The sequence below is a fragment of the Hylaeus volcanicus genome, chromosome 3 (assembly GCF_026283585.1).
Source record: "Hylaeus volcanicus isolate JK05 chromosome 3, UHH_iyHylVolc1.0_haploid, whole genome shotgun sequence".
Classification (NCBI taxonomy): Eukaryota; Metazoa; Arthropoda; class Insecta; order Hymenoptera; family Colletidae; genus Hylaeus; species Hylaeus volcanicus.
The window spans coordinates 26,732,227-26,743,535 of record NC_071978.1 but is presented as its reverse complement, the minus strand read 5'-3'; the positions used below and the strand labels follow the sequence as shown (position 1 = coordinate 26,743,535).

The following is an 11,309-nucleotide window of genomic DNA, read 5'->3' as shown; positions in this document are numbered from 1 at the left end:
TCTCTCTCTCTCTCTCTCTCTCTCTCTCTCTCTCTCTCTCTCTCTCTTTTTTGTTTGTTCCTTCTCCGATTCCGACGCTAAATGCGCTCCGCTCGCGTAATGCACGCGGCACAGCATTTTTTCCTCGACCAAAAGCGAACCCCGCCGAGGAAAAATTGCGGACCGTGACGTCAGACCGTCCGTATTCATCGGTGGCACAAAACACGTTGGTATTTATTCAACCGGCTTAAAAGATCCTCGAGTTTTGTTCCCGCGTACGCGATGAAGTTTTTCTTAACGCGCGTCGGTATAAATTCCGCGTTATCGGCGGAATTAATGTCCCCGGAAGTAATTAACGCGCGAAGATCACCGTCGGTTATAAATATCGATCCCAAGCCCGTTTCAGTCGACCCACGGTTTCGTTGATTTCAGAAGAATTCAACAAGAATCATTTTACCCAGTGTATTTGTAAGATAAAACAATTACCAATCATTTCCTACGCAATGCCGGTCAAAATTATGGGACCATCCTCACGTTTAGTGATTATTTTCTGATGAAAATTCATTGCCATTTAAACCATTGCAGCTGGCAATCATTGCTAATGGCCAATTTGAGAATCCAAACGTTTGTAATGCCGCATGGCTACGGTTTATGCAAATGGGAGTTTGAAATGCGGACGTTTAGCTCGAAAAATCTCTTGCGGAACATTTGAAAACTCTTTTTCCCCATTTTCAAGATATCTTTCGAAATTCCTTGTACGATACGTAAGTATGTTGTTGCATTAATATGAAAGCACGTAGAGCAATTACAAAACTAAAAGATCTTTCTCGCCTGGCTTACTAAATCATCGCAGAACGAGATTTTCCGCTTTCACGATTCTTTATGGTCTCACACTTCTGGCCGGTAGTGCGGTAACAGAGATTGCGTTGGCCAATCCTTTCTCAAGCATCACGTATAACCAAGTCGAAATGTTACTATTTTCATTCGTATTATACGTTCTTTCCATCAAAACTAGATCTCCACGATTCAAGAAACACGTCGCTGGCTGTTTCCTGAAAGATCAACTCATCGACCCTGTTTTTTTTATATACCTGGTGTTCGTGTTTTCGAATTCTGGAAAATAACGATACGAACCCTTGTATGCGTGGTATTTTTGTTGTCAGGGCAAACTTAACTGGCCTGGCGTGGAAATATATAAATTTAATTTGCAAGATAAAATAACAATCGCTAGGGGACTCACACACCCAAGTAGCAAGTGTTAATAAAAGACTCAAAATTAAAATGTCAAACATCTCAAAAAAAATCTTAGTTCCTCTTCCGTTTCTTTTTTGGTCGTCGATAGCCAGCTAAGCGTGTTCCTGCGATTCCGAAACGCCCAGTATATAAGTTATCTAGGGAATTCAGTTAAAAAAGCTTCTCATTTATTTTCACACCACCCCCAACGTCCCCGTTTTTGTTTTTTTCCCCCACATTCTCAGCTCTCTTCTTGTTCTTTATTAATGTCAGGAGTGCCGGCAGTGTACTACCACGGAACCGGAAGTGAGAATGCGAGCCGCGCGTATACGGAGACACCGATCCAACACGTCCAACGGACTGCAATCCGGAAGAAATGTATGAAGTCGACATTCACTTTGGACTGGAAACACGCATTACGGCTTCTTTTCCCCTCTTTCTCTATATGTATCTACGTCTCTGTTTCTCCAAATTTCTTCGCAACTCTGACTTTCTGTTTCTACCACCTCTCCCCTATTCTCTGCCTGTCTATTTCCAATTTCAACTCGTTTTCGGAGGAATCGATCGCTGGTTTAGCTATTTACACGACGCGTGCGCGGGAATCCCGTGTTTTCGCGGTCTCGCCGTTCGATTTCGTCGATTATCGCCCTCGATCGTTCCCGTTCCGCATCATTTGTCGCGGATTCGTACGTTCCTGGGGCACCCCTCAAAGCAGAACGCGTATGGGGAAATAACAACGCGATTCGAGGAATTGAGCGCTACTCGGGGGAGCACTATCGTAACCCGTTTTGCCCAATCGATAGCCATAGGTTCTATTATTACACGACAAATATTTTACGAGCACTCGTCGCGTCCGCGCGAACACGACATTCGATCCCGCCGATGCCGACTTCGAGGAATCCCTGTGCAAATATTGCACCACGCTCGACAAAAAGAAAAAAATTCTAACGAGGGGAATTCCCTAGGCGAAACGATGACTTTTTAACGTGCTAACGGCGATGGAGCTTGAAATAGCGAAGCTAGTGCTCTCCCGTGGTCATGACACTGATACTTTTCGCGATATTCGTGGTAAAGTTTAAAATTCATTTTAAATGAGGAACTAGCGACTACAAGATAATTTTTTGACGTTGAATCTAGAAAGTATTCTTTTCCCTCGTATTCATTGAATCTAATCAAAGAAATAATAAGAAATCTAAGTCAAAAGAAATAATATTGCAACGAAACGATAGCAACGAAGAATATCAGCCTCGGCAGACGAGAGTCTTTTCGAAAACTATCAATCGCGTACCTTAAAAATCAAAATTATTCGGTACTTCAAACACCATCGCGTAAATTCGTTAGAAAGTCGCAGTCGTTCGCCAAAGGAATCTTCTTCGTAAAGTGCATCGAGTGAATCGTTTATCGCGTATCCAGACCCGATATAAAGTTGTACGGGAGTGTGCTTTCGACCTGGTTTCGTCGAGTGGGTAGAGAAACAAAAGACACAGGCAAAAATGGAAACGAAGGAATGAAAAGAACGGAGGAGAGGAGGTTTAATTCCGGGGGATCGCGAGAGTGTTCGCGACGCTGAAGGAAAACCGTGATCGTCGCAAGGGTGCAAGGGAGGATTCAGCGACGAAGCAACACACATGGAACAATCACGTCTCTGTCTTCCTTTCGGACCCTCATCGCTTTGACGTCGCAATATTTGTCCTCTCGTTTGATTAGCCACTAGCTGGTGGCGTGAACGAGAAAGACGCGGCGAAAACGCGCGCGTACACGTGTGCATCAAGCGCGGAGCAGTTGTGATCAGAGTTTTATGTTTCAGTGGATCTTACCAACGGACAGCTCACCCCCAACAACAACACGCCCTTGCTCACGCAAGCTCTTTCTGGTACGTCTAAAGTTTTCCATTCTTTTCGGCTTCGATTCGGCTACCGCTTTCTTAATTTCTCTCGCAGAAACGTTGATGGAGTTATAGTTGCCGTAGATGGTTAAATTGATTCGAAACGAAATTCGAGGAGCGGCTTCATCCCTCTATCGGCGATGTAGTACGTTAAATGTAAATGTTGGTAACGTTTCGACTTCTTTTTGTATCAATTTTCTAGGTCTTCAACGGATCATAGTCTTTTGTGGTTTGCGAAAGAAGACTAAAGGGATCTAAGATCAAGACAAACGGGATCCAAAACAGAGAAAGAAAGGAAATTCTGTGGGAAGAACTTACAACTATACCACTCCAATTTGTTCCCCCAATTTCGATATCAATATCGATCGTGAACTTTATATTTTCCTTCCTTTTTGTTTATTAGTATACCTTCTCTCATTAAATGAAATTTATATTAACCAAAAGTCTAATTAATACAGGGTATATTATTATCGACAAAGATTCTATAACATTCATCGACTACAAAGATACCTATAGCCTCAAGCCAACAACATACACACGTAATACATAAAAAAAAAGATACCACTAACACGGGTAAGCTTCCACAGGATTTCCTTTCACTTTCTATAAATCTACCCTGCCCAACCCTAAATATATCTCTCCACGCGTTTCGACACAAAAGACTACAATCTGCCGTAGACTCACACAATTTCTATCAGGTAAGACGCGGACACCCTATCACGTTTACGAAGTGCGCACATCGCGGATAAAAGGGTGCCGGCGCTATCGGAATTTCGATTCCTATTAATTTTGTCTCGCATTAAAAAAGGCTCCCCGAGGAGGGGAGTTGCGTACACATCAGAATGCACGGCCGACATAAGTTCTCGCTGAGAACGACGCACGGTTTCCAATTCTTGATCGCTTTTCATTATCGAGTCACGCGATAGAACGAAAGCAATAACGGGAGAGAATACGGACGATAGCTTCCAACACGGGGCTTCTTACGAGGCCCTTCGTGATTCGCCAGATCGAGACGTTACGATATACCGACTCGGGATCCGGTATTACGAGCCGCTGCAACGGGACTGGAACTCGTGTAATTCAATCCCCTTTCGTGATTCGATTCTCGAGCTTTAACCGAAACAAGCTTTGCATTACGCCCCGCAATGGCAAATTGCAACCCTAATGCTGGCTCCTTCGTACTTCGAACGATGAGGCGAGTCGCTGTTCGCGGAACTTGCCAAAGGTTGCGCCAAGGTGTACCTGCGATTACTGTGTGCGAATAATTTCTCAGTCAGTGGAACCACGAGGTTGGGCTCTTCGATACGGTTTCAGAAGTTTCGAACGGCGAAGGACGCGATTGTTTTATTAAGGTCTGTTTGATTGGTACTCGATGGATCGATGCAAGTTGAGGTCTCTTGGTAGCGCTGGGTTTCGGGAAATTTCTGGCTGGATGGAATTTATTATTGTTCGTAGATGGATACGATTAGGAAAGGTGGTAATTTCTAGTTGAACTTCGTAGCTTTCCAAATGAGATATCCCTTGTTAGATGACTCTGTAATTTTAGTTTGTTGAAAGTACGCGGTGTTTTAATATTAATCTGTTTTTTATATACATTATTGAATATTGCATCAATTAAAATCAGTATTGCAAACACTTAAAAAAAAAGTTACATAAGTTGCACTCCGGCTATTAATCCACCTCTTAATTCAACTTTTGTAACATCGGTGAATTCTCGAAACAATTTCCAGCTTCCGTTCCAAATGAATAACAAACTTTGATATTTCGCAGTCTCACATTTATTAATGAAACGTCCATGGCACGGCCGATAACAAATTTCTGCTAAAACCTGAACTCTCCGAACAATAGTTTTCTCGTATCACATTTCCCCTGAGTTATCGCAGAACTCGATAGACGATCAACAATTTCCTGCGAGGAACGACCGTTCGAGATCTCGCGGAGGGTAGATTGCGCGGACGAAATTTACGAGGAGAAGGCTTCTAAATAAGTGAAAGAGATCGCCGCGATTCCTTCTCGAACTCCTTCCCGAGAATCTGGCGCTAATTTCTGGGAAAATCGCCGCAGCTGCCAGCCCTCCTCGCGACGTGCAGAGAGACTTACTTTTTGAGAGGATATTCTAGTCTGGACTTGGAGAAACTGGGGCACTTTCGGGATTTTATAAAACCATTTCAAATAGTCGCTAAGATCTTTGCATGATTCATAAACGCCCAGTAAGTTGTCATAATTTTTTCATGGAAAATTAAGTACGGTAAAATGAGGAAAATAGAAACACTTCAATCATGGCAAGAGAAAACCAATTCTCGGAATAAAAAAAAAAAACCAACAAAGCGATTAATTAAAATAAATCAAAGAAAATGAAATATATCTAAAACCATTCCTGCGTTATGTATCGATTTTGTGGTAAAACTGCCCCAGTTTAACGTTTGGAAAACCGATTGATTTCAGAGAATTTAAATAAAATCTACCGGGCTCTGGAGGAGGAATCGATTTCCCAAAAGTGTTGGATTAGAATAACCCCTTAACTCGCGAAGAAGCGAGGGCAAGGGATGACGGGGGTGTAACCCAGACAGAGCGGAAGAAAAGCGACGGTGGTATTCCGAAAAGTGTCACACATGTAGGGCGGCGAGATGCCGGGAGCGAAATACGCCGACTCCACGGCAACCCTTTTATTTTTTATTCGGTTTTTCCCCGGTTGCAGAATCTGGCCTGATCCGCACCGTTCATCCCCTTCCTCGCCGCCAACGCCAGCGCCGCCCCTGCCGTCCGCAATCTCCTCTCAAATAAATCAAACTTTTGAATCGCGCTCGAGCTCCCACTCCATCGACGAACCCGGCCACCGGCAGAAAACTTTGTAACCGGCCGCCATTGTCAAGAGTTTAAAAGCTGAATGGGGTTTTAGATTGTACATCGAGCGCTTTCGGTTTGTCATACTCCGTCCTCCGCCTTTTCTTCGAGCGAGTTTCGAATTCCTCGCGAATTCCCCCACCCATCGACCGTCGTCGCGCAATCTTTCGCCCACCGCGTACTTCTTCCTCGTCATCTTCGTATTTTTCCCTCGACTTTATCCCGTCCCCATCGTCGTCGATCCAAGAATACATACGTATTGTAGCGTTAATAGAGCCTACCAGACGTAACGATTTTTCCCGCAGTAATTCGCACGAGTGGCATCGTTCGTAGTTTTCGATGAAAACTGCTCTTTCTTCATGTCCATAAACGATAGTGTCGGTAATTTTTAAATTCTGTGTCATCGATTGTGGACGCCAGGTCTGAAAGGGTTAATGCAGTGTAATCCCTGCATATACTGTCCTCTAATGGCTGTATGACGCTACTACTTATGGTTGCACAACCCTGCAGCTGTGTTGATAGACATCACGATGCTGTTACACGACCGTTGCCGCAATTGGACTGAATCGTTACGTCTATGGGCTCTATTAGACACGCAACGGGATACACGTTGGCGCTGAGAGGGAACATTTGTGAGACGGATCCTCGTAGGAGTCCTGTACATTAATCTCTTTCGTCGTCTCGCTCAGCCGGCACCGTCAGATCCTGAGCGCAGCTTTTTAGAGCGTGGGATGACAAATCGGTAATTTATTCTTCTGGCCTAGCGAAGCTCTATGTGTACTATTCAGGATACATCCCGGCCACTCAAACCACGGTAATAGAAGGAGGAATTTTCTGATAGATGACCCGTGATGTTCTCGAGATTGATACTCGAGTTCCCTTGTTATCTCGGGAGATTCGAGCAGATCGTCGTCCATGCATCAAGCGATTTAATAAGGCTGTGTGCTTTTTTTACCCTAATTCTATTCGTGGAAAATGTGTAGATGTGTAGGTCATTTTCAGGATAGTTAACGTCTGATGTATTTCCATCGATGGATTAATTTATTGGCGCATCTTGCTAAAATCGTTAAGTTAGACACTGTCCTTCAATTGTCGCTTTGCTCTATTTAGAGATAGGTAACATTTCGGTCGAACAATAGTCTTTGTATAATTGTTTCATTAATGATGGAATCGAAAGTTTATTCGATCAACGCTGCAACTCTGGTTCCGTCTTCTTTGGAATGCGCGCACAAATTCGTTAACTTTCTGTTCGTTTGCGCATGTTTTCTTTGTTATAACCGAACTAACATGAATATCACGTGTCGGGTGTAAACGATTTCACTTGCGATCGATAAGCAGAGCGTTAAACGAATATTATTATTATATAAAGCACGTGCTCAAGGATGTTTCTGCGTTGGCCGCAGCATTACTGGCTCGTGCGATTGCGTTGCTTGCTCTTGGAGATGGGCACAATTTTATTCGCATAAGTGATTAAACTGACATTTTTACTCAACCAGTAATTAATCAAAATTTATTCTTCTCTTGTATTTGAATTGGATCTAGTCTTTACAAACTGTGTAACGTTCCTGGATCGATGTTCAGCCCTTTAATAATTATTTAGAGTAATAATATTTATGTTTATTTAAAAACTTAATTTTAATTAAAATTGCGTAGGTGCCAAGGAGGGCAATCGAGATTTGTATTAAATAAGAATTTTGTCCATCTCTGCTTGCTCTAGCGACGCATGCAACGCCCGTATCCGTGCTGGCGGTTTCTGTTGCTCCATTACGCGCAAAAGCTGTCTTGTAATCCGCTTATTCAGTATCTCCTTTTATCTGCTTCTTTCATGTTTACGTGTGTCACGATAATTTGTCCCCGACCGGGGAACTTTATTGTACCACTCTTTGTGTATGTTTCGTTGTGTAACACAGTGTCACGTGTTTATCGGTGTAACTCGCCCTCGTACATTTGGGTGTGATTTGTTCCACGGAGAAAAGGAAACGTAAATGATCGTTGAACACGAATTTTTTTTCTTCTACGTGTAAGTGAAAGCGTATATACACATACATGTCCGCGCGATTCGTATCGCATCGAGATGTTCCTTGTGCTGCGGGATATACACATGTACAGAAGTGGTAGTACAGTGATGTTGATTGCGTGAGTTTTGTTGTTTAGATTGTGTAAGCGTGTTTTTGTGATAAAACGTAAATTAGACCCAATAAGTTCGCCGTTAAAGCAAACATAAGTAATAACGTAGAGGTGTATTAGTTACCATCGTTGTTTGCAACGGAGAAATCCAAACAGTTGTTACGCGAATGATTGTAAACAAGCAGATCGATAAGTTTGCCTTTTTAGCATGCCGTTAGCGTGTCTTCGTACGCGGATGTAAAATGTGTAACATTTCACTAATCAAGACCGGGAATTAAGTGACAATCGGATGTTTCGCGTATAAATTTAAAAATTGTGCCCAACGGCTAGTTCGGTGCAATATTCGCCTACATGACTGGAATAATCGTACAGGATGTTTTAGAAGTGTGGGATAAATTGAAACATACAAATCGACCATGCTGATAGAAATTGAGAAATGTTCCACCATTTTGCGATCCAATGGCTCCGTTTTCGAGAGAGATAGAATGCTTTATACGATTGCATAGGGAATGTGTTTGAAACATCATTGCAACAGTAAATTAAATTCCACGGTGATGTATTCAAAGTATTGCAATCATTATAAAGTATTCAAAACGGCAGTCATGTTCTATCTTTTTAGATCAATGTAAATCAATGTTTTTAAATATTTTTTCTATTTAAATTTATATTTCTTATTTGCCAAAAATGAAACCGATATTAAAATGCAGTAAACACACTTTCAATTTCTATTGCTACGTAAAATGTCCATGTTTTGATTTATTCCTAACACACTTGTACAATTCAAAGCGATGAAGTGATTAGTGAAAAAGGCAGCAGCGATACGAAACTTAAACTCTGACTGTATCGTTACATTGCAAGGATGTTCACAAATCGGTCTCATCGAGTTGTTCGAAACGCGTTTAATTGTTCCTCTAAACGAAAATCGACCTAGCTGAGTTTAATTGCGGTATATGATTAATTCTTACGGTTCCTCGTTCAATCAGCTTCAGAAGATGAATCAACGTTCCTTAGTTCAATAATCGAACGTTCACGCGATAGAACCCAAAGACTCCAGAATACACGTGTTTATCCCACGATTATGCTAGGTGTCCACTTGAGATTTCTACACCACAATTGCGAAGAAAGACTATTAGGATCGTTTTTACTTTTTCCATACTAATTTTAGTCCAAGTTAACCCTAAAAATTAAATTACATTAGTAGGAGAGAAAAAAAATTCAGGCCTGAAAGGATTAAGGTTACTTAAGGTGTTGAGAGCCTATTATGAAAAGTCATCCACCTCTCAACGTCAGATGCAACCCGCGCATCGAGTTGTTCACGTCCATTTCGGAGTGAGATTCTCAAGTGAACGTCTAGCGTTAGTCGACGTGAAACACGTGAAACGATATTAGTGAGACGAAAGCAGCAAGATTGGTTGGTCGATACCAAACGGTCGTGTCACGAGGAATGCTCTAAAAATTAAGGCGCGTTCGTTGCAGTGATGAACAACTACCAGGCCGCAGCGCAGGCCGGATTTCCGCCGGCGTCGCCTCACGCGGCCGGCGGCCACGGCGGGCCCCAGGGCCGGTCTTTTCCTGCGGCCAACTCGCCGGGCCCCATCGACATGTATAGTTCAAGCGCCGCAGCCGCAGCAGCAGCCGCAGCCGCGGACTCCGCAGTCGCCAGCTACGTCCAGGCCGCAGCTAGTCCGCAGCCCCCTACGACCGCGTTCCCTGCGATCGCCGTGTCCCGTGCCCCGCTCAACTACAGTCCCGTAAGTCCATTCTACGATCCCCCTCACCGGTAGTTCGCTTAGGTCCCCCACCACGCCAAATTTTGTCAAAGTCTGCGCAGGATTTGAAGTGTAACGAAATAAAAACGTCGAGAATAGATGACGTTAATGCGACAAACGATAATAATAATTGAGTCCTGCAGGCTGACAAAATTCGGTTCTATCTGAAGGCATCGAGTGAGCAGGCCCTGATCCCCCCTATCGACGTACCAAAGCCCCCGCGACCAACAGTGTTATCGAACGCGATACTGGTAAATCTCACTTAACTCTCTTCCTGATATTACACTAATCATAATGTCAACGTTAACAATAAATAGTGCTTCATCCATATTTGAAATATTCGTATCCAGTTACAATCGTTTAAAATTATTCCGTTTCCTTTGATCATCAGGAAAAGGACACGAATTACGATATTTGTAGAGAGTCGAACATATCTATAATTGAATCACATGGTCAGCACTCGCAATTGGATCGATATTTGTTTATTTACGTCCGTTCTCGATAACGCTGTTATTCGGGGTAGCATTCTGTCGTAACCGCGTGTATGCAAAGTAATAAAAGGGAAATCTAATTCCTAAAGAGAAATGAAAATGATCGTTGTTCACCTAGGTCGCGAGAAATCTCTCTCGATTGATATTCCGTTTAACAAACTTTCATTTGCTTCCACGCGAGAGAAGAGTGATTAATTCTCACAAGACTTGTCCGTACGCCGAGAGAGCACGACCGATCAAACTACTTCTTCCAAGTGTTCGAGTTTTTAAGAGCTAACCCGTACTAACAGCATCGAATTATTAAACTTGTGTGTGACATTTTTGCCCCCGTCCAACGTAATGAAACGTGCATCGGAATAAGACGAGGGAAAAAAAAGAAAAGTTGGAGAGATTCGAGAGTATGGTGCAAGTTTTTTTTCTTATTAGAGTTTGTAACTTATGTTGCTGCAGCTTAGATTGCAAAACAGCTCTGAACGCTGAGCTTCTCAGTTTGCCGATATTAAAACTTTTCTTTTTCACATTTTTCTCTTCGTTTTATATCTCCTTTTTAATACTTGCAACGAATTTTTATCATTACAACCGATGCAAACTTTTTAGGATTGAGTATCGCAATTGCACGTAGTACACTAAGAGTTATTGGAAGCTCACGAACAACGGTAGAGAAATTGGTCTACGAATTGCACGAGGACGTTAACGAAAACATCTGTCATTCTTGTTTTAGGGTCCTCTAATACCAGCGGCGTTCACTAATGGCTACCATTGAGCCTTGTTAAGACCTAATAACAGGTACGTAGTCACGTTTCCCCGCGATTCGTTGTCATATCTTTCGATTATTTCATGCCACGTGATTATTTAATGCCGAAGAGCTTCTCTGTTCGACGATATATCAACCGCTCGTCGTAGGACCCGTACGATATGGAATTTGAACCGTTGCAAAGTATACGTAGAGTAAATAGTTTATAAATAGTCCTTAATTGTAAG

General features: G+C 42.7%; 1 protein-coding gene across 7 annotated transcripts in view; it reads left to right on the top strand.

The window, feature by feature from the left end:
• The window catches only part of LOC128873116 (RNA-binding protein Musashi homolog Rbp6), a 760,808-nt gene that overhangs the window by 734,525 nt on the left and 14,974 nt on the right, over positions 1–11,309 (top strand). For 3 of the 7 annotated variants that reach the window (XM_054116427.1, XM_054116429.1, XM_054116433.1), the window contains 4 exons: positions 1,486–1,590; positions 3,020–3,085; positions 9,545–9,819; positions 11,050–11,114. In XM_054116427.1, coding sequence (XP_053972402.1) covers positions 1,486–1,590; positions 3,020–3,085; positions 9,545–9,819; positions 11,050–11,091 — 488 coding nt within the window. In that variant the 3' untranslated portion in view covers positions 11,092–11,114. The remainder of the gene's footprint in view (positions 1–1,485; positions 1,591–3,019; positions 3,086–9,544; positions 9,820–11,049; positions 11,115–11,309) is intronic. The other 4 variants (XM_054116430.1, XM_054116428.1, XM_054116431.1 and 1 more) reach the window with 3 other exon arrangements.